Source organism: Triticum aestivum, chromosome 3D (assembly GCF_018294505.1).
Source record: "Triticum aestivum cultivar Chinese Spring chromosome 3D, IWGSC CS RefSeq v2.1, whole genome shotgun sequence".
Lineage (NCBI taxonomy): Eukaryota > Viridiplantae > Streptophyta > Magnoliopsida > Poales > Poaceae > Triticum > Triticum aestivum.
Window position 1 is genome coordinate 68,263,342 of NC_057802.1, and position 24,271 is coordinate 68,287,612.

General features: G+C 44.8%; 2 protein-coding genes across 2 annotated transcripts; both read left to right on the forward strand.

Annotated features, from left to right (window-relative positions):
• Nucleotides 1-512: 512 nt before the first annotated feature.
• On the forward strand, nucleotides 513-6,690 carry LOC123077481 (DEAD-box ATP-dependent RNA helicase 39). Its single transcript, XM_044499760.1, has 9 exons — nucleotides 513-1,065; nucleotides 2,246-2,341; nucleotides 2,433-2,621; nucleotides 2,720-2,860; nucleotides 3,106-3,246; nucleotides 4,320-4,462; nucleotides 5,186-5,315; nucleotides 5,409-5,457; nucleotides 5,933-6,690. Exons 1-9 carry the CDS (start codon nucleotides 601-603, stop codon nucleotides 6,502-6,504), a joined length of 1,926 nt encoding a protein of 641 aa, XP_044355695.1. The 5' UTR covers nucleotides 513-600; the 3' UTR covers nucleotides 6,505-6,690.
• A 449-nt stretch (nucleotides 6,691-7,139) lies between these two features.
• LOC123074148 (17.5 kDa class II heat shock protein) lies at nucleotides 7,140-7,975 on the forward strand. Its single transcript, XM_044497069.1, has one exon. The coding sequence runs from the start codon at nucleotides 7,245-7,247 to the stop codon at nucleotides 7,731-7,733; it is 489 nt and encodes a 162-aa protein (XP_044353004.1). The 5' UTR covers nucleotides 7,140-7,244; the 3' UTR covers nucleotides 7,734-7,975.
• Nucleotides 7,976-24,271: the final 16,296 nt, after the last annotated feature.

Genomic DNA, 24,271 nt, shown 5'->3' on the forward strand with positions numbered 1-24,271 from the left:
GACCAATGATATCGGCTCCTCGGGCCGCTCCATCACAATGACGGATGACGAAACGGTGGTGGCCGGCAGCGACCAAGACCGAGGCAGTGGGAAAGGGTGGGCTTTCGTGTGAAAACAATGATGAGATTGTCCAAATGCACATGCTTCACCTTGATTTTGGATGGATCCCGTTATGTGAATTCTACATGGCGGATGTCCAAACGCCCGCAAACCTTTTTGTTTAGTGCCGGTTTGATGGATTTCAGACTTTGATCCGGACAAATTTAGTTAACGATGGTCAAAATATTTGAACCGTCAGATCCAAACATTTGTGAAAGGTTTGTTCATCGACGTTGGAGTTGCCCTAAACTCTACTCTAGGGGGCGATTTACCCGGGACTGGTGCTAGTGAAAAACGTTGAGGCAGCGGCGGACGGCATCCTTCGTTCATCCGCAGCAACCCGCTGAGGCTCAGCCGCCGGCCCACCGCAGACTGCTTCACCTCGCACTGCGCTTGCGCTGCTCCCTCTCCTTATCCGCCGCGACCTTCCCCTCCCCTCCCCTCCCCTCACCCTTCCACTCCTCTCGCAAAACCCCTCCAATCTAAACCCTCGCCACCGCAATGGCGATGGCCGCCGCCGGGCGGTGCCTCCTACTCTCCCGCCCCTCCCCTCTCCGCCTCCGCGTGCTCCGCGCCGCCCTCTCCACCGCCGCCCCCCCTTCCTCCCCCGCCCTCGCCGCCCCCGCGCCCCCTCCCCGCCACGAGCTCCTCCTCGAGCGCCTCCGCCTCCGCCACCTCAAGGACTCGTCGTCCCCCGGCCCCCCGAAGCCGCTGAGGGAGAGGGCCAGGGGCGGGGAGAGGGGCTCGCCGCCGCCGCAGCACCAGCAGAGGAGCGTTGAGGTGGAGAGCTTCGAGGAGCTCGGGCTCGAGGAGGAGGTGCTGGCCGCGATGCGGGAGGCCGGCATCACGAAGCCCACCGAGATCCAGTGCGTCGGCGTGCCCGCCGTGCTCTCCGGCACCAGTGTCGTGCTTGGCTCGCACACCGGCTCCGGGAAGACGCTCGCCTACTTGCTCCCTCTTGTTCAGGTACTTGGACCAGGGACCGTCTCGCTTTTCACATTGGCGAGACATGTGCCTGCAGATATATTTGCACCAATGTTACTAATAACTTGAACAAAAAACCGCGATGTAAGGGGCAAAGTTGCAGCATATGTGTAGTGAACCTGGTGCTTTTTTTTTTCATTTCCATGACAAGAGCAAAACAACTCATAGAGCGTGTCATGGTCTCATGATCGAGTAAGAGAACTATGCATAACTCATAGTATGAGAGGCTCATTTCAAGCCAGTGGCAGAGCATCATCCAAATTACAGAGAGGGCCAATTTAACTTCCATGCTTACTGCTTAGCATTAGACACCATTACAAGATTGAAACAGTTTTGTGTTTGATTAGGTCTCAATGGAAATTGAAGGTTTTATTTAAGAATAGCAACTGATGAGACATATGGTTTGAGCTAAAACCTGTAAAATTAAAGATTTAGACAAAAACTAGATCAGTAATACATAGGAAATTGTTGGGATACAGGGGATATTTAAAACCCTGTGGGCTTCTCTGCATCTTGCAGCAGTTGTGAAATGAGAATGTCTCTAGCTTTGTCTTGCTAGACCCCTTCCCCTCTTTGGCAGTCAGGTTCATGCCCTGGATCGATTTTTTATCGAAAAAAGGAATGTAGAGTCTAATCAGGCAAAATGGGTGTTTTCTCTCGCCATATTTAAAGTTGAGTACATCTTCAACTGATTATTGCCTGTGAATTAAGACATACTCCCTCCATCTCCATCTCCATCTTAAGCCTTTTGTCCCAAACAAGTTGGGGTAGGCTAGATATGAAACCCTTTCATGAGGACTTCCCAGGAGGTCACCCATCCTAGTACTACTCTCGCCCAAATGGGTTTCATACCCAAAGCTGGCTAGTTTTACGTTGGCTCGCCAAGCCTATCACAACCCTTAGATATGAAACCCTTTCACGAGGATGGAGGTCACCCATCCTAGTACTACTTTCGCTCAAATGGGTTTCATACCCATGGGACTGGCTAGTTTTTACGTTGGCTCACCAAGCCTATCACAACCCTCCTCCTTTACCCGGGCTTGGGACCGGCTATGCCTAGAAGACATAGGCGGAGTTTAAGACATACTCCCTCCGTCCCATAATATAAGAGCGTTTCTAACCAGAAGGTTCAGTAACCATGGTAGGTCTTTGATTTCTGTAGCTACTGCGTCATGATGAAGCGACACTGGGCATGTCAATGAAGCCAAGGCGGCCAAGAGCTGTAGTTTTATGCCCAACAAGGGAGCTGACCGAGCAGGTTAGAAGCACTTTCGAAGTATTTGTTTTTTGAACTATGATTTGATATCTGAGTCATTGACTATTGTTTATGTGATGATCTCAAATGACAGGTCTTCCGTGTTGCAAAGTCCATAAGTCATCATGCACGTTTTCGGTCAATAATGGTTAGTGGAGGCACTCGTCTAAAACCGCAGGAAGATTCTTTGAACATGCCTGTTGACATGGTTGTTGGGACACCTGGAAGGATCCTTGATCATATTAAGGAGGGCAATATCGTTTACGGTGACATTAAATATCTGGTGTGTTCTTGAGTTCTGAGCAAAGAATTACCATCCTGCAGTTTTTTGCTGATGTCATAGTTTATCACTTGTAACGAGTTCATTTATCTGCATTGCAGGTTCTGGATGAGGCAGATACAATGTTTGATCAAGGTTTTGGAGAAGACATACGGAAGTTTCTTGCTCCTTTGAAGAATCGTGCTTCAAAGCCTGGTGATCAAGGGTTCCAAACCATATTGGTTTCTGCCACCATGACCAAGGTTTTATTCTAATCAGGCGTCCAGCAAATCCTATCTAGCTTAATAAATAAGATATGCTGTTGCCTTACCTTTAAAGATCTTGCATGGAGTATTTTAGAACAACTTATCCTATTTTTCTCAAGAACCATCTTCTCAGCTATTCCAGATTATATAGTAGTATAGTACAGATGCTCAAGGCCTTGGTATTTTCCTATGCATGATTTGTGAACCTTTAATATCCTTTACTGATCACCCTTCTGCTTCAGGGGGTACAAAAGCTGATCGATGAGGAATTTGAAGGTATTGAGCATTTACGGACATCAACCTTTCAAAAGAGAATTGCAACTGCACGGCATGACTTCATCAAACTTTCTGGTTCAGAAAACAAACTTGAGGCTCTCCTCCAGGTTTATTGAACACTTTTTCTCTCTCCCGTCCTCTTTTTATGTGCGTAAGTGCACACATGTGTCTTGGTGCAAGCTGGAGTAATGTCCATTAAATTCCCCATTTGCTTATCTATATTGTTCCTGGTACAGTTTAATGGGGTCAACAATTGGCTACTTGATATCAATAAATGTTATTTAATCAAGTAGTATAGTTGACACTGTATCTGGAGAGTTTGATCGCCTAGGTGATCAAACTTCTGTTAAAACAACAACTTGGCTTCTCGGACCTGTGGTCTGCACTTACCAGTCAGGATAGAACCATTTTGTGCTTGGGGTACCAGAGGGGCCCACAAGGGAGCCTCACTCTATCACCTGCCACAAGGGACTGAGTCATGGTCATGAACATCTCAGCCTCGAGTCAATCAGACTCAGTTAGTCCTGCCAAGCCAATATCCTAGGCCAGTCAGGATTAACCATTTTTATTTAAACAAGCCTTACTATGTTAAAAATCCTAGATATGAGAGTTATCTTATGAGCTGTACTCACTTAAGAGTCCTACAGATGAGTTGAACTTGGTACTACGGAAACCCATAGGGGGTTAGTCTGTCGAAGCAAGCAAAGTACTCCCTCCGTCCCGAAAAGCTTGTCCCAAGCTTGACACTCAAATGGATGTATCTAGCACTAACTTGATGCTAGATACATCCATTTGAGGGACAAGCTTTTTCGGACGGAGGGAGTAGCTAATAGGATTGTTTGCTCATTTTGCCATGCCTTCTCTTGTTTAAGCTTCAACCTCATCCTCACGAGCTAACCCTGCCCTATAAAATGAATTTTCATAGATCAATTCATAAAAATTATCTTCGTCATTCAAATAGAAAGCACACTTTGTAATGGCATCTGTGGCTTTTACATTTGGGTTAATGTTCAAAAGGCACACAGGGGACACGCCAAAAGGCACTCTTTGTTTCAAAATAATCTTACAAGATCTCATTTCTTCACTTTCTCCAATTATTGAATCAGTAGTGCACACTTGATGGCAACTCCTTGCTCTCTAATGCAAATGCACGGGATACTAAAGGATTTTGTTCTTGCAGGTTCTTGAGCCAAGCTTAGCAAAAGGAAACAAAGTTATTGTGTTTTGCAACACTTTGAATTCAAGTCGTGCAGTGGATCATTTTCTTACTGAAAATCATATATCTACTGTGAACTACCACGGAGAGGTCCCTGCGGAGGAGAGGTCTGTCAGTTGCTTCGTTCCTGCCTTATGATATCTTTTTTAACAAAACGTAGAGGATAGCTCTAATGTAACTCGGTAACTGTCCCAACTCCCAATTTCGTTTTTCCACCTTAGAAGGGGATGCAATGAGTACAATCATTTGATTGGAAATTTTCAAGATCATATTAGTCACTGGCCTGACTGCCTAATTATATGCCTATCATGCTTTATGATATTAATCTTTTTCAGTAAATACGTCACCACACATACATCATAGAAGCACAAGATCGGACTGCGCTTAATTTGTTTAGGCGAATTTCGTCATAAGTTATGTTCACTGATATGGCCTGACCAGTAAGACAACAAAATTTGATTCTGGGCTAACACATCAAGTTCTATGTAAAGGCATTTGTGTAGGTATGGTGGTACTCCCTCCGTCCCAAAATAAGTGTCTCAACTTTGTATTAACCTTAGTATAAAGTTGTACTAAGCTTGAGAGTTGAGACACTTATTTTGGGACGGAGGGAGTAGTATACAACTGCTTTATTTTATGAACAATGTGTAGGTATTTCTTTTTTGCGATAAGAATGTGTGTTAGGTGGTTACTGTCCTTGCGATCTTGTTATAGCTTGATTAGGCTGCTAATAACTACTCCTATTTACCAAGCTATCCACAAAAGAAGAAGAAACTTCACAAAACTTCACTTGAATTATGCTGACCGTTTCTAGCTTTAACTGTTTGTAGAGTTGAGAACCTAAACAAGTTCCGGAATGAAGAGGGTGATTGCCCAACATTAGTCTGCACTGATCTGGCAGCTAGAGGACTAGACTTGGAGGTTGACCATGTCATCATGTTTGACTTCCCAAAAAATTCTGTACGTCTTAGTTGCATATTTCTTTAATTTCTGCTGTGAATAAATTCACAAAAACCTCAAGGATTCTTATTCTAGTAAATTTTGGCATTACAGATTGATTATCTCCACAGAACTGGGAGAACAGCGCGTATGGGAGCCAAAGGTATTAATCACTTCTTTGCTGTAACCTGTAACAGACACATAATCATTTTCATTTGTTGTATGGGAGCCAATACTGCACACATTATGATCTCTCTTAAACCTTACATACGTATAAAAGTTGCATGCATGCTCTGCTGTGAATTCTTAAAATTCTTATTTCAGTTTGCATGCAGTAACCAGATATGCTAATCATCTAAATACTAGCCGAGTCTAATCATGATTTGCAAATCTAGAGAAAGAGATGGCAGCAGTTGTAGGAACTTCTGATTGAAGTGTTATATAAGACGATGGTATGCAGGTTTCTTTTTTTAGAAATGAGATGATGGGAAATGGTCAAACAAAGATATGTTATTTGTGGCAATCTGACAGATTTGTGGACTGTACTTGTAACTGGGTAGTCTTTGGGTAAAGAAGCAGGTACTACGTGTTTCCACCTTTGGTGTCGATACTCACATGTCATTTCCCGCCTGATGCAGGGAAAGTTACAAGCCTTATCGCAAAGAAAGATGTGGGTTTAGCGACAAGGATAGAGGATGCCATGAAGAAAAACGAGAGCTTAGAATCGCTGACGACTAGCAACGTCAAGAGGGATTCCGCCAACTCTCAAAACCCAGGCACCAAAGGAAGGACTTCTGCAAGGTCGGCAAGGAGTTCAGATGCTCCGAGGGGTAGGTCGGCAAGGAGTTCAGATGCTCCGAGGGCTGCTAGCCAGAAGGGTAACAAAAGGGGAGTCACACTGTCGAGAAGGCCGCCAAAGGTCGCCATCAAGGACACAACTTCGACCAGGAAGCGCTCGTCGACCAAGAGCCAGCCATCTTCGTCCAGGAAGCACTCGCCGTCTAAGAACCCGCCTAAGGCCAGGCCGGCAGAGGCCAGAAAGGCCAAGCCGGTGAGAGCTGGTAGCAGCAAGGGTGGCGAGAAGGTCGGGAAGAGCGGCAAGGCCAGGCCGGAGGGCGGGAAGGGGGATGCTCTGAATAAGGTGGGAAGTAAGCTGAGCGTGGTTGGATTCAGAGGGCGCAGCACCGGGAAATCGGCGCAGGCTTCATGATAATCGCTCCTGAGATATTTGATCCTGTAAACCTGTAAATATCAGTGACTTGGTTTTTGCCATTTTTTGTGCTTTTTGGCTTACAATTTTGATAATCTTTTTTAAAAGAGAAAGGAACATTTGAGATCTTACCACGGCATCTGTAATAATAAAAAAATGTTTGTGCTTTTATTATTTGTACTTGAAGAGTGTGGAGTTGTCTTGCCCAGATGCTAAATCTTTGTTACTACACATCTTTGTTATTTGGAGGTGACTGACATTTATCCCAGTTTGTTCCTCACCATGTTGCGGTGCTCCTAGTCCCCGAATTCGACACAAACCAGCAGTGATCGCAGATATGCGCGGGAGGATTGGAGAAGTTTCTGGAGATCCAAAAATAAAAGTGAAAGGAAAAGCGCAGAGCTTAAAAATATCTCTGCTCCTATCCGCTCCAGAAGCGAGACACTTGTCACGACAGGTCACAGACCTGGCCACTCATCAACATTTTCATTTTCCTAAAGAAAGACCGTTGATGGAGCTCTGGAACTTTCCGCGGTGCCGCATCCGGCGGGTTCCACCACGTTTCAGAAGCTTCCGTCACCTTCCAGAATCCAGACTCCCCGCCTCCGGCCACCGATATAAACTCCCTCCTCCTCCCGTCGCATCATCACCGAAGCATTCCACAAAATCAGCAAACAATCCAACGCAGTCCAGCCGGAGGAGACCGATCGATCGAGCTCGGAGATCAGCAGCGAGCGAGAATGGAGGGCAGGATGTTCGGGCTGGAGACCCCGCTGATGACGGCGCTGCAGCACCTGCTGGACGTCCCAGACGGCGAGTCCGGCGGAGCCGGTGCCACCGGCGGTGAGAAGCAGGGCCCGACGCGCGCCTACGTCCGCGACGCGCGCGCCATGGCGGCCACCCCGGCCGACGTGAAGGAGCTGCCGGGCGCGTACGCGTTCGTGGTGGACGTGCCGGGGCTGGGCTCCGGCGACATCAAGGTGCAGGTGGAGGACGAGCGGGTGCTGGTCATCAGCGGCGAGCGCCGGAGGGAGGAGAAGGAGGACGCCAGGTACCTGCGGATGGAGCGCCGCATGGGCAAGCTGATGCGCAAGTTCGTGCTGCCCGAGAACGCCGACACGGAGAAGATCTCCGCCGTGTGCCGCGACGGCGTGCTCACCGTCTCCGTCCAGAAGCTGCCGCCGCCCGAGCCCAAGAAGCCCAAGACCATCCAGGTCCAGGTCGCCTGAGAGATGGATGGGACAACCGAACCAGAGAGAAGGTCCTTTGCCTGGCGCCTGATCGGAGCTGAGTGGGTAGTGATCGATGATTAGGGAGTGAGTTTCCTGAGATGCGTGATGTGTCTGTGATTTCTATCTCTGCTCGCATGGTGTCCGAGGGTGTTGTGTGGCTAGTTTTCTCTTTCAGTGCGCAATTTCAATGAAATTTCGGAAATATCATCAATTTTGGTTCTTCCAAAATATTTCAGTAATCTTGGTGGCGCACACAACTTCAAATAATTCTAAATCATCTTTTTGTTTTTCTCAAAATATTTGTTTGGGTCCCAAAATCAAATATTAGTGGACATTTAAGTCCCCTGGCTGAAATGAAAAACAGAGTCACTGGATTTCAATGGAAGTCAGTTAATTCGCCCATGTTTTTTTTTTGAGTTGTTGATTGTTTTTAGATAGCTACGTGCTTATTCCTTGAACGGTGTCTGTTTGTGGTGGTTTTTACGCTGAAATGAAAAACGTAATGCCCAGAATTTTGGATGTACATTTGCAAGATACAATTGAGCATTACGTTTATGTATACTTCCTCAATTTCAGCGTATCCCAAAATTCATCTGTTTGACCAACTAGATGTGGGTTATATGTAACAAAAATTATACCATCGAATTCATATTCAAAAGAAGTTTTCAACGGTATAATTTTTAACTCCAAAAATACATATCATTGATCTAATATGGTCAAACTTAAATTTTGAAATCCGTTTAAGTCCAAAAATACATATCATTGATCTAATATGGTAAGTTAAATCTTGAAATCCATGCACGTGTCTTATACATTGGAATAGAGGAAGTAACTTTATAATAGAAAATGGAAGGCAAAATTTCAAAAATCATTAACGAAGAAAGAGTTGAATCAAAGTTACTAGTTTTTAAAATTCATTCTATACATATAAAAGATAAAGTAATTCCATATTGTAAGGTTGAGGTCGGATCAAGCATCATATTTCAAGGTTAGATTTAGGATAAACTTTTCTGTTTAAGAAAATTGGGTGTTCTTGTTCAAACGTGTAAATTGCTCCTCAAGGGCGCAATACTATTATTTCAAAGGAGAATGATCTTATGAATGACGACTCCAAAATAGGATGATAAATTGGTCTAGAGAATTTTTTGGCATAAAATGAGTTTACAATATAATTTTCTAGATGAGATTGACTTATCGTATGGAATAAAGTCAATCTCATGAAGAATTTACTTCAGCATAATAGAAAGTCAAGAACTAATATAGTTTACTTCATAGTTAAACACCTACTCCGGTTTGTAGAAAGGAAAATGGTGGCAAAATTTTAAAAATTATTTAAAACGGTTTTCCTCACTGTTAGTTAGTGTAGTGGAGGGGAAAAGGATATTACGTACATGTTACTTCTATGCAAGAGAGGAAATGGAATTTTAGAAAGAACTTCAACAAATAATGTCATACAAAATGCATTGACAAAATAGGCACAATGTTTATCGACCATGTCTTATAGCTTTGAACTACTGCTGCGGCAAGTGAAGCTTCAACGGCGGATCCTCTTGTTTTATGTCACAGTTTTAACCTTGATTTCTCTGTTGGACGTAGTTGATCACTCATATGTTTAGGCTGCGCGAAGTGATGCAAACTATATTAGATGGTGGATAATAGAGGGGACATACGATGACAATATATTAAGATTGTTATCAATTGGCAACATAATTTAGCAAGGCCACCTTAGAAAACGGTCCTATAGAAGTAAATGCCGCATCACATGAGTTAGTTGGTATAATAAGGCTTTGTACGATGCAAGGTTCTTAAGGAAAATGCTTAAAGAAATAAATTAGTTTTTTTAAGCATCTATGTTTATTTGTAGAGGGTAGACGTTTAAGTAGCACCCATGTTGTAGAGGTAAGCACTAGTGGTTAAGAAAACTCGGTTTATTTTGTTAAGTAACTTCCTATGCACATGGCATTGTACAAGGCCTAAGGCCTTAATAGTTATATTGGATTGATTACCCTCCCGACTTTCATGTAGCTTTTTTGTGGATGATGTAACTATTATTGCTACATAATAAAAACAATCATTCAAATCAAACAAACCATATACAATGCAAAATATTCTAATAGCTATGGTTTTGCATAATTGTAAACAAAAATAAAAGATGACATGTGATTCTATAAAAGCAATGGAAATGTACAAACTTCCATTTTTTTTGAAAATGAGGTCAAACTCCAGCCAAATAATTATTTTTATTAATTATTAATTAGAGTACAAAACAGATACAACCATGACCGAACCATTACAATACATGAAACAAACACCTATGACTTAGTCGACTTCTTCTGCAACAACGTCTTCACGAAGGGATAAACGTTCTCGCGCCGTCATTGCCACATCCTGTTGAAGGTGGCCTGGGCAAAGATTTTCATCCTGGTTGCCAAAATCGCTCGATGAAGACAAAAACAACATGTAGACAACGTCTTCAATAAGGTAACAACACAAGTTCGTCGTTGCTCAGTCCGACCAATAAAGGACATGACAAGAGTTTTCACTCCAGACATGAAGTGGTGTTCCAATCAGGATCTTGATAAAGATCATTCAATAGTTACATCCGCCAATACTCCGTGCCAAGCCGAAAGGACACTAACAGATTGGTGGGACGTTATCCTAACTTATATCATCACCATGACTGTTAGGGGGTGGTGCATGTCTTGCCGTAGAACTGACCGCTGCCAATCCGCACATAGTAGAAGCACATTGCAACATCCACCAGGAGAATATCTGGTGCTCTGGGAGCACCCCAACCTTTCGATCTCAGATCCAGCGTCTAGGGACAGAGCTTACCCATTTTTGCAAAAAAACCCTAAAGAGTCCGGTAATTACGGCTAGGTCCTACGCATCTTTAGATGACCGTTGGTTCTAGATTCAACGGTAGAGCTCGCACCTAATCTCAGGTGCTCCTAGAGCATAGGGCATTCTCCCACATCCACCATACTATCGGAGCCACTACCCTGGTGCAAGATGCCGGCGAGGAATTGCTGGTGCGCCCTTTGCACATTAGCGCCAGACGTGGCCACATGCGCCACTAACCTCCTTGTGCGATGGCCACTGCCCTTTGTAGGATCGAAAGTATGTCTAGAGGGGGGTGATTAGACTACTTGACCAAATAAAAATCTAGCCTTTCCCAATTTTAAGTCTTGGCAGATTTTACCAATTATCACAAGTCAAGCAATCAACCTACACATGCAAATCTAAGAGTATAGCAGCGGAATGTAAATCATTGCATATGAAGGTAAAGGGGAGGAGTTTGGAGGGAGCAAACGCAATGTAGACACGAAGATTTTTGGCGTGGTTCCGATAGGTGGTGCTATCGTACATCCACGTTGATGGAGACTTCAACCCACGAAGGGTAACGGCTGCGCAAGTCCACGGAGGGCTCCACCCACGAAGGGTCCACGAAGAAGCAACCTTGTCTATCCCACCATGGCCATCGCCCATGAAGGACTTGCCTCACTAGGGTAGATGTTCATGAAGTAGGCGATCTCCTTGCCCATACAAACTCCTTGGTTCAACTCCACAATCTTGACGGAGGCTCCCAAGTGACACCTAACCAATCTAGGAGACACCGCTCTCCAAAAGGTAATAGATGGTGTGTTGATGATGAACTCCTTGCTCTTGTGCTTCAAATGATAGTCTTCCCAACACTCAACTCTCTCTCACAGATTTGGATTTGATGGAAAGATGATTTGAGTGGAAAGCAACTTGGGGAAGGCTAGAGATCAAGATTCTTGTGGTTGGATTGGAATTTCTTGGTCTCAACACATGAGTAGGTGGTTCTCTCTCAAAAAATGAATGTTGGAAGTGTAGGAACGTTCTGATGGCTCTCTCCATGAATGGAGGATGGGTGGAGGGGTATATATAGCCTCCACACAAAATCTAACCGTTACACACAATTTACCAAACTCGGTGGGACCGAATACTCAAACTCAGTCAGACCAATTTACTTCAAAATGTGAACGTTAGGATTTTCGGTGGGACCGACACGTCAAATCGGTGGGACCGATTTCATTAGGGTTAGGGCATAACGTAATCTCGGTGAGACGATCACATGAACTCGGTGAGACCGATTTCTATAAAAGGCAAACAGAGAGTTGGTCAGGCAAACTCGGTGGGACCGATTCGCTCATTTCGGTGAGACCGAAACGTTACGAAAAGGAAACAGAGAGTTTGCATTGCGAACTCAGTGGGACCGATTGCTCATCTCGGTTAGACCGAAACATTACGAAGGGAAACATAGAGTTTGCTATCCCATCTCGGTGAGACCGAGATCCCTATCGGTGAGACCGAACTGATTAGGGTTTCTGGCTATGGATATGTCAATGAACTCCGTGGCGCCGGATAGACCAAATCGGTGGGGCCGAGTTTAACTTTGGGTTTGGGACATATGAAGATATGAGAAAGTGGTTGAGGGCTTTTGGAGCATATCACTAAGCATTTTGAGCAAGCAAGCCATTAAGCAACACCTCATCCCCTTTTAATAGTATTGGCTTTCCTATGGACTCAATGTGATCTTGGATCACTAAAATGAAAATGTAGAGTCTTGAGCTTGAGCCAATATGTGTCCTTAGCATTTTGAGGGGTCCACATCTCTAGTTCATGCCATTCCAATCATTGAACTTTCTGAAATGATCATCTTGAAAAGAGTATTAGTTCAATGAGTTATATGTTGTTAAGAATTACCAAAACCACCCAGGGATTAGTTGCACTTTCAATCTCCCCCTTTTTGGTAATTGATGACAACATATAGATCAAAGCTTCGACAAATGATAATAAGAATGAAATGTATCATCGCTTTGAGAAATATGTGATAAGCAAGAGCTCCCCCTAAATTTGTGCATTATTTAAAATTTGCTTTTGAATGCAAATGCACGATCAATTAGGATCATGGGTTACTCTTCCATGTCACATACATCTTGATGGAGCGCTCAAAATGATAGTAAATGAAATATGCACTCATCACCAAGGCAAAGTGAATGATCATACATGAGAGATAAATAATATCATCATTCAATCAAGCATTAACCACTAGTAGAAAAAGGGCCTATGGTCCCGGTTGGTAAGGGCCTTTTGTCCTGGTTTTTGAACCGGGACTAAAGGGTCGTTACTAATGCCCTAACCCTTTAGTCCCGGTTCTTACACGAACCGGGACAGATGGGCCTCCACGTGGCCGATGCGGCGAGCCCAGGCAGGAGGGCCTTTGGTCCCGGTTGGTGGCACTAACCGGGACCAATAGGCATCCACGCGTCAGCATTTCAGGGGCTGGGGTTTTTGTTTTTTTGAGGGGGGGGGGGGGGGTTGGGGGTTTTGGGGGGGTTAATTTAGGTGTTTCATATATTGTGTTAGCTAGCTAATTAATAGAGAGAAGTGTCCTCTCTTATCTCCGTGCTTGGTCGACGCTACGTACTATATACGTATGGAGAGGACTAGACACGCTAGCTAGTAATCAAATGAAGGAAACAGAAGATCGTCATGAACATATGCATACAGAGAGAAGTGATATCGACCACCTCTCCTTCTCCGAGAGATTGGTCGAACAACAAGTTCTCGTATATCTATCCGACACTACCGGCTACATATATACAATAATTATCTCTTACAATATAATCTCCTAATTAAATTGTAAGAACACATGGTCCACATAGTATTCTCCGTTTTCAGCGATCACGTGGTCAAGGAAGAATGCCGCCAATTCCTCTTGAATTGCTCGCATACGATCTGGTGCTAGGAGTTCATCCCGCTTTCGAAACATCTAATTTGAAGAAGGGAGTCAATACATACATACATACACACACACACACACACATATATATATATATATATGAATAAATGAAACTCAACACAAATGATGGTAATAAAATAAAATTGTGAATATTATTGCTTACGCACTTCATATTGTTCGTCAGAGTAGCCCCGCTCATAGGTCGTGTAGCGGATGGACTCGCAAACGTAGTATCCACAGTAATTATTCCCGGGTTCCTGCCACAACCACTTTACAAGAAATAGAGGTCAATCAAACTGATAAGCAAGCATGCTAAATGGTATTGATGAAACTAGCGCTTGAATCACTAGGAGATGCGCGGAACATGCTACTATAGTACTTACTTTCGGGTGTTTAAATTGCAGCTTCTTCGGCAGTCCCGGAGCTTTTTTGGTGAATTTTCTCCAAACCCTGCCAGATAAAGAAAACAATTACTTGGTATCAGGAAATGAACAAAGTTGCTGATATGGTGGATAATGATCAATTTAACTTACTTCTCGAGCATTTGAGTCATGCCCGCATAGTCCTCGGAATCTTTTCGTCTCGAGTCTAAGACGGTTACTACTCCCTGCTCAAGCTTAATCTCTAGGAGAATATAGTGGAAGCTGCGCACGCATGCATACGTCATCAATTACATTACTATAACCTGGACTAATAAGGGAAACCAAATATGCACAAGACAGTAACACTCACTTGAAGTTGCAAGGAAAGCGTATTATATCTTTGTTTTCATTTATTACCAACGATCGTAGCAAGTTGGCCTCGGTATTTTTGGCATGATATTTAACCTCAGTTGCATCTATGAGATTTGTGTTAATGAACCCAATATCACCGATTTGTCTTTTCTTCAATTCGGCGATCTTCAATCTGCATAATATAGTGAGGACAATTATAAATACATGCAATGAAAGAGCTGACCTATATAGAGAGACTTAATGACAGAAGCACTACTACTTACAGACAGTAGCAAGTGACCGTTGATTTATCGAGGGCCTTTTGATTGAAAAACTGGAAGAACTCCTCAAATGGAACATTCAACAGTTCAATTCCAACGAGGTCATGCTCCGGTTAACTCTCAGCGTCAATGTATCCCTCCCCCCAGACTCTCTGCAGGTTTTCATGTACCAATCATGTAATCTTCGCATCATCATTGTTAGAGATCTTTCATCTTTGACGAGAGGCTTCCCGTAATGGTATTTGTGTTCGTCCACCTCCAAGATATCATAATGTACATCGTCGGGCAGGTAATCTCCAAGATTGCTATAACCGGGCACCATCCTCGGATCATTAGCGACGATGTCGCTAGACACCTTGAGCGAGGGGCACGATTGGTTCGCTTGTTCGCCGAGCTGGGCAATTTTTTTCCCAGCTCGTCGTTCTTTTAACCTTTGATCACTGACAGTACTTCCCGACCGCTCCGCTTCGGCAAATGTCTTTGCAATAATGCGCTCATAGTTGCCTTTCGGCGGAGACTTTGGTGGTTTTGTCAGGGCAGCCAGAGTGCGCTTCGCTTTCACCGGATCTACCTTCTCCTCCGGAGGTGGATGTTTATTTGCTTTCACCCCTTCAAAGAAGTTCGTCACTTCGGCTCGCACGATCTTTCTGGTTTCCTCCTCGGTCCTCTCGTATGGTAACTTCTCTGGAGTCTCCAGAGAAGGACCAAATCTGCATTGCCTCCCGCCTCTGGCTGTACTACTAGACGCCGGCAGAGCAGACGAAGCGGCTGCGGCTGTCTTCTTTTCTTGCTTACGAGACGGAGGAGAAGGACTACGACGCGCCGGAGCGGCGGCGGGTCTCTTCCGCCCTTGCTGACGAGGCGGAGAAGGAGGAGGCTGGCTGCTCTGGCGCGCCGGCGCAGGCGGAGAAGGAGGCTGAGTGCCCTGATCACTCGCCGGAGGAGGAGGCGGAGGAGGAGGCGGAGTGCCGCCACACGCCGGAGAAGGAGGCTGAGTGCCCTGATCACTCGCCGGAGGAGGAGGCGGAGGAGGAGGTGGAGTGCCCTTACTCGCCGGAGGCGTCCAGTTCGGAAGGTTGATGAGCTCCTTCCGCCATAGGCATGGAGTCTTCAGAGCAGAACCCAGCCGAGTCTCCCCTTCACCGGTAGGGTGGTCAAGCCGGAGGTCCTCAAATCCCTCCATTATTTCATCCACCATCACCCTAGCATATCCTTCTGGAATTGGCCGGCAGTGGTAGGTTGTGCCCCCTAAACCCTAAACAGAGCCAACAACCGCCTTGACTTTGAAGTTCTGCCATTGCGTCATAAGGTGGCAATGTTGAGACTCTGTGATAGCATCCACGGGGTAGCTAGCAGGAGCTGTCAAGACATGCTCCGGCTGAAGCAGCTCGGTGGAAGCCACGCTGCTTCTCCGCTGAGATGGCGGGGTAGCTTCGGGGGTAGTTTCGGCATGTCGATTGGCGTCTCGTTCCTCCAGCGCTTGAACCCTTTCGTGCAGCTTCTGAATTTGGGTCTGCTCCACTTTTTTCCTCCTCTCCTGGCTTTTGTAACCGCCTGCGTCCGGAAAACCAGCCTTCCACGGAACGGAGCCTGGCGTGCCTCGTGTCCGTCTAGGGTGCTCAAGATTCCCGAGGGCCATTGTGAGCTCGTCGTTCTCTCTGTCTGGAACGAACGTCCCTTGCTGCGCTGCATCGATATAGTGCTGAAGCCTCTTGACTGGTATTCTCAAAAGCTCGTCCGTCCAAATGCACCTCCCTCATACAGGGTCCAATTTTCCGCCAGCCCCGGAGAACCAAGTCCGGCAACGGTCTGGCCAGTTCAATGTCTCTGGTTCGATCCCTTTATCAAGCAGATCATTCTCAGCCTTGGCCCTCTTAGGCCGGGCTTTGAGGTAGCCACCTGACCCCGTGCGATGGTGAAGCTTCTTCTTTGCAGCATTCTTCTTGTTTGTCGCTGACATCTTCTTACTCTTTTCCGATGTCTTGTGGGCCACAAATGCGGGCCAGTGATCTCTGATCTTCTCATACCGGCCGATGAATTCTGGTGTCTCTTCTTTGTCGACAAACGTTTTTAGCTCATTCTTCCACCTCCTGAATAGGTCTGCCATCTTCTTAAGAGCATGAGACTTGATTAATTGCTCTTTAACTGGCTTCTCCGGATCCTCCTCTGGCGGTAGGGTGAAATTTGCCTTCAGCTCAGTCCAAAGATCATCTTTCTGCATATCATTGACATAAGACACCTCAGGGTCTTCCTTCTTAGGCTTATACCATTGGTGGATGCTGATTGGGATCTTGTCCCTAACAAGAACCCCGCACTGAGCAGCAAATGCTTCGTTTGTCCGGATGGGTTCAATCGGTGCTCCCGTGGTATAAGTTATCACGGTCCAAGTTATCTGGGAGGGGGTTATATCAACAACGACGACATACATACATGGGAAAATAATGTTATCGGGGAGGGGGTAGGTCGAACCTCCCCCTCGTGTTGAAGTTATCGGGACACGGGGTATATCGACAACGACATATCTGATAAAAAATAAGAAGACGAAGAAGAAATAAAAAGAGGAGAAGAAGATATTAATAGAGGAGAAGATTGAAGAAAAAAAAAGAAGAAATAAAAAGAGGAGAAGAAGAAAGGAATAGAGAAGAAGATCGAAGAAAAAAAGAAGAAAAAAAAGAGGAGAAGAAGAAAAAATATCTATTTTTTCTTCTTCTCCTCTATTCCTTTCTTCTTCTCCTCTTCTTTTTCTTCTTTTTTCCTCTTCTTTTTTATTTCTCCTCTTCTTCCTCTCCTCTTCTTCTCCTTTCTTCCTCTTCTTATTTTCGTTTTTCCTCTCCTTCTTTTTCTTCTTCTTCCTTTCCTAGCTAGATATATAAAACTTTTCTAAAAATTTAACTTTTGCATATATAAAACTTTTCCATGGATCATCATTTCTCATATATATCCATCTATAGCCACATACATATATAAATGGAAAAAAATGCTATGAACAAAAATACATATATACTTGGTAAATATTCTATTAACATCGTTTCTCATATATATCAATGCATACATCCATGGATCATCATTGCTCATATATCCATAGTCATATATAAAAACTTTCTGTATATGAACAAAAAACTTTCTATGAACAAAAAAACATTTTTGACATATTTAGCACATTCTAAATTTTCCTAACTCTTTTACAACCACAAAAATTAACATCATTAACTCTTTTACAACCACAAAAATCTAACCATCATTTTTGACATTTTTGACATATTTAGCACATTCTAAATTTTCCTAACTTTGATGTATTTTTTACAAACTTTTCTAAAAATCTAACTTTTGCATATATGTATTTTTAAAACATCATTACAATTGAAAAAAATACATACATACATACAAAAAACATGTAAAAAATACATACATACATATATGAACATACATAAAAAAAATACATATATCTAAAAAATACATCGGGGCAGGAGCGGCGCGCGGCGACGACGTCGGGCGAGGGCGAGGGCGCGGGCGATGGCGACGGGCGAGGGCGCGGGGCAGGGGCGGTGCGCGTCGGGGCAGGGACGGCGCGCGGCGACGACGTCGGGCGAGGGCGCGGCGACGGCGAGGCCACGAGCGACGGCGACGACGGGCGCGGGCGACGGCGACGGCGGGGGCGGCGGGCGGCGTCGGGGCAGCCTGGTGGCGTCGATGTCGTCGAGGGGTCGTCAGGGGCAACTGCGAGATGAAGATGAAAATTTTCACAAGTGTTGGTTACATACCCAGAGCTTTGGTCCCGGTTCGTGGCACCAACCGGGACCAATGCCCCCCTTTAGTCCCGGTTGGTGCCACCAACTGGGACGAGACCTTTGGTCCCGGTTGGTGGCACCAACCGGGACTAAAGGGGGGCATTTGTTCCAGTTGGTGCCACGAACCGGGACCAAAGGTGTGCATTGGTCCCGGTTCGTGGCACCAACCGGGACCAATGTCCTGCGCCTGCCAAAGCCGCGGTGCGGTGGGATGTTTAGTCCCACCTCGCTAGCCGAGGAGCGGCAGGACCTGTTTATAAGCCCTGCCTCGCCATCTCCATTGAACTCCTCTGAACTGCAGGCCTTTGGGCCTAATCTTGCACTGCTATGCCTGTGGGCCTGCTGGGCCTTCTGCGGGCCTGAATCCTGGCCCATGGAGGGTTTCTAGTCATATTCAGGCCGTGGTGGCCCAGTAGGTGGCATTTTTTTATTTTTCCCAGTTTTTTGTTTTCTTTTTTGCTTTATTTATTTTATTTTGTTTCTACTTACAACAAAATACTTATTTATTTTATTTTATTTTGTTTCTAATTACTTATTTATTTTACTTTATGATAATTCTTTTTGCTATTAAAGTTTCTATCAAAAAAAGTTCTTTATGAAAATTCCTTTTGCTTTTAATGATTTTGAACAGAAAATACTTCGGAAATTTTAGTTGCATCAATTTTATATGATTTTAGTTTCAATAATACTAGAGGTTTCTTATAATGTTTTGAACAGAAAATACTTTGTTAATTTTAGTTTCATAAATTTTATTAAAGATTATTTATTTTGTTTCTACTTATATATTTTAATAAAGTTTATATTCTTTTGTTTCTAATTACTTATTTATTTTATTTGTTATTTTTCATGCACCATTTTTCATGCATTTACTAATTATTTTGAGCTATAAGACCCTAAAATTGAAAAACATTTCAAATGAACTCTGAAAAGGTTGAAAGTTGGAATGGTATCATCATTTCATCCACATAGCATGTGCAAGAAAGTTGAGAGGGTTACGGCAAAAACTAGATGCACTTCATGTACAAAACGGACAATGGTATCATACTCGTCTGTTACAAAGTTGGCATGGTATCATCATAATAGTTGCGGGAGAAAGTCTTCACTTTTTCTTCGCTTGTGTCATTTGCTTATTGCGCCGTAACCATGGATAATCTTCATCGTTTATCAGGATGCTTGGGCCAGCCTAGACTTTGAAGGGAGGAATTTAATGAAACTTTTCATAATCTTCAGACATGTCTGTCTTGCCCTCCACTCTCACAATGTCCCTTTTTCCTGAAAGAACTATGTGGCGCTTTGGCTCATCGTATGATGTATTCGCTTCCTTATCTTTTCTTTTTCTCGGTCTGGTAGACATGTCCTTCACATAGATAACCTGTGCCACATCATTGGCTAGGACGAATGGTTCATCAGTGTACCCAAGATTGTTCAGATCCGCTGTTGTCATTCCGTACTGTGGGTCTACCTGTACCCCGCCTCCTGACAGATTGACCCATTTGCACTTAAACAAAGGGACCTTAAAATCATGTCCGTAGTCAAGTTCCCATATGTCCATTATGTAACCATAATATGTGTCCTTTCCCCTCTCGGTTGCTGCATCAAAGCGGACACCGCTGTTCTGGTTGGTGCTCTTTTGATCTTGGGCGATCGTGTAAAATGTATTCCCATTTATCTCGTATCCTTTGTAAGTCAATACAGTCGAAGATGGTCCCCTGGACAACGAGTACAACTCATCACAAACAGTGGTGTCACCTCTGAGACGTGTTTCCAACCAACTGCTGAAAGTCCTGATGTGTTCACATGTAATCCAGTCGTCAAACTGCTCCGGGTGTTTGGAGCGCAGACTGTTCTTGTGTTCATCGACATACGGGGTCACCAAGGTAGAGTTCTGTAGAACTGTGTAGTGTGCTTGAGACCAAGAATGCCCGTCCCTGCATATTATTGAGTCCGCTCCTAGCGTGCCTTTTCCAGTCAGTCTCCCCTCATACCGCGATTTAGGGAGACCTATCTTCTTAAGGCCAGGAATGAAGTCAACACAAAACCCAATGACATCCTCTGTTTGATGGCCCATGGAGATGCTTCCTTCTGGCCTAGTGCGGTTACGGACATATTTCTTTAGGACTCCCATGAACCTCTCAAAGGGGAACATATTGTGTAGAAATACGGGCCCCAGAATGACAATCTCGTCGACTAGATGAACTAGGACGTGCGTCATGATATTGAAGAAGGATGGTGGGAACACCAGCTCGAAACTGACAAGACATTGCGCCACATCACTCCTTAGCCTTGGTATGATTTCTGGATCGATCACCTTCTGAGAGATTGCATTGAGGAATGCACATAGCTTCACAATGGCTAATCAGACGTTTTCCGGTAGAAGCCCCCTCAATGCAACCGGAAGCAGTTGCATCATAATCACGTGGCAGTCATGAGACTTTAGGTTCTGGAACTTTTTCTCTGGCATATTTATTATTCCCTTTATATTCGACGAGAAGCCAGTCGGGACCTTCATACTGAGCAGGCATTCAAATAAGATTTCTTTCTCTTCTTTCGTAAGAGCGTAGCTGGCAGGACCTTCATACTGCTTCAGAGGCATGCCGTCTTTTTCGTGCAAACGTTGCAGGTCCTCTCGTGCCTCAGGTGTATCTTTTGTCTTCCCATACACGCCCAAGAAGCCTAGCAGGTTCACACAAAGGTTCTTCGTCACGTGCATCACGTCGATTGAAGAGCGGACCTCTAGGTCTTTCCAGTAGGGTAGGTCCCAAAATATAGATTTCTTCTTCCACACGGGTGCGTGTCCCTCAGCGTCATTCGGAACAGCTAGTCCGCCGGGACCCTTTCCAAAGATTACGTGTAAATCATTGACCATAGCAAGTACGTGATCACCGGTACGCATGGCGGGCTTCTTCCGGTGATCTGCCTCGCCTTTGAAATGCTTGCCTTTCTTTCGACATTGATGATTGGTCGGAAGAAATCGACGATGGCCCAAGTACACATTCTTCCTGCATTTGTCCAGGTATATACTTTCAGTGTCATCTAAACAGTGCGTGCATGCGTGGTATCCCTTGTTTGTCTGTCCTGAAAGGTTACTGAGAGCGGGCCAATCGTTGATGGTTACAAACAGCAACGCGTGCAGGTTAAATTCCTCCTGTTTGTGCTCATCCCACGTACGTACACCGTTTCCATTCCACAGCTGTAAAAGTTCTTCAACTAATGGCCTTAGGTACACATCAATGTCGTTGCCGAGTTGCTTAGGGCCTTGGATGAGAACTGGCATCATAATGAACTTCCGCTTCATGCACATCCAAGGAGGAAGGTTATACATACATAGAGTCACGCGCCAGGTGCTGTGATTGCTGCTCTGCTCCCCGAAAGGATTAATGCCATCCGCGCTTAAACCAAACCATACGTTCCTTGGGTCAGCTGCAAACTCAGCCCAGTACTTTCTCTTGATTTTTCTCCACTGCGACCCGTCAGCGGGTGCTCTCAACTTCCCGTCTTTGTTACGGTCCTCACTGTGCCATCGCATCAACTTGGCATGCTCTACGTTTCTGAACAGACGTTTCAACCGTGGTATTATAGGAGCATACCACATCACCTTCGCAGGTACCCTCTTCCTGGGGGGGGCTCGCCGTCAACATCACCAGGGTCATCTCGTCTGATCTTATACCGAATGCATCGCATACCGGGCATGTGTTTAGATCCTTGTACGCACCGCGGTAGAGGATGCAGTCATTAGGGCATGCATGTATCTTCTGCACCTCCAATCCTAGAGGGCATACGACCTTCTTTGCTGCGTATGTACTATTGGGAAATTCGTTATCCTTTGTAAGCTTCTTCTTCAATATTTGCAATAGCTTCTCAAATCCTTTGTCAGGCACAACATTCTCTGCCTTCCACTGCAGCAATTCCAGGACGGTACCGAGCTTTGTGTTGCCATCTTCGCAATTGGGGTACAACCCTTTTTTGTGATCCTCTAACATGAGATCGAACTTCAGCTTCTCCTTTTGACTTTCGCATTGCGTCCTTGCATCGACAATGACCTGGCGGAGATCATCATCATCGGGCACTGGTTCCTCTTGATCTTCAGCAGCTTCCCCCGTTGCAGCATCATTGGGCACATCGTCTGGTTCCTCTTGATCTTCAGCAGCTTCCCCCGTTGCAGCATCACCGTATTCAGGGGGCACATAGTTGTCATCGTCCTCTTCTTCTTTGCTGTCTTCCATCATAACCCCTATTTCTCCGTGCCTCGTCCAAACATTATAGTGTGGCATGAAACCCTTGTAAAGCAGGTGGGTGTGAAGGATTTTCCGATCAGAGTAAGACTTCGTATTCCCACATGTAGGGCATGGACAACACATAAAACCATTCTGCTTGTTTGCCTCAGCCACTTCGAGAAAATCATGCACGCCCTTAATGTACTCGGAGGTGTGTCTGTCACCGTACATCCATTGCCGGTTCATCTGCGTGCATTATATATAATTAAGTGTGTCAAAAACCATTACAGAACATCATGAATAGATAATTAAGTGACCAAATTAATATAAGTTCATCATCACATTAAAACCAAAGTACATACATAGTTCTCATCTAACAACATATAGCTCTCCAGAGCATCTAATTAATTAAACCATACATCGAAACTATGTAAAACATTTCAATGCGAAAACAAATGCGATCATAATCGCAACCAAGGTAACAATTGATCCAACGACATAATGATACCAAGCCTCGGTATGAATGGCATATTTTCTAATCTTTCTAATCTTCAAGCGCATTGCATCCATCTTGATCTTGTGATCATCGACGACATCCGCAACATGCAACTCCAATATCATCTTCTCCTCCTCAATTTGTTTTATTTTTCCTTTAAGAAATTGTTTTCTTCTTCATCTAAACTTAACCTCTCGACAATAGGGTCGGTTGGAATTTCCGGTTCACATACCTCCTAGATAAATAAAATCTATGTCACGTTGGTCGGCATAATTTTCATAAACAATAAATGAACCAATAGTTATAAAGATAATATATACCACATCCGAATCATAGACAGGACGAGGGCCGACGGGGCGGATACCAAAACCATCGCACTATATAATAAGAAGGAATAATAAAAGTAACAAAATTAGACAGTATCTATCTGAAGTAAGAATTTTTTTCTTTCAAAAAGAAGATAAGAACAAGAGGCTCACCACGGTGGTGCTGGCGACGAGATCGGCGCTGGCGATCGACGGCGGTGAAGACGGGGACGGGACGTGACGGACCGCTAAACCTAGACAAATCTCGGGGAAAATGGAGCTCGGAGGTCAAGTTTCGAGAGGAGAAAGATTAACTAGTGTGGCTCAGACATTTCATCGAACACCTCATGTGCATATGAGGTGAGCTAGAGCACCCAAATGCCCTCCCCTCGACGCCAGAAAAAATAGAGCACTGTGGAGTGCTCTGCTGCGGCGATGGGGTATATATAGGCAGCTCATTTGTCCCGGTTCGTGGCTAGAACCGGTACTAAATCCGGGCCTTCTGTCCCGGTTCATGCCAAGAACCGGGACCAATGGTTGTGGGCCAGGAGCGAGGCCCATTAGTCCCGGTTCGTGCCTCGAACCGGGACAAATGGTTCCATACGAACCGGGACCAATGCCCACGAGGCCCCGGCCGGCCCCCTGGGCTCACGAACCGGGACGAATGCCCCCATGGGTCCCGGTTCGTGACTGAACCGGGACTAATGGGCTTGCCATGCCCGAACGAAAGCCCTGTTTTCTACTAGTGAACGTATGATATGATCAAACACATGACCGTACAAGTATCTCACACACACATAAAGTATCATCCAGGCAAGCAAACAAATAAGTATCAAACAAGTAGCAAGAGAGGTAGCAAAAAGAAGAAAATCTCTCCCTCGAAGCCTATGATCTATACACTTTCTCCCCCTTTGGCAACAAGTTACCAAAAAGTTCGAAAATGCATAGTGCTATGCGGCTCTCTAGGC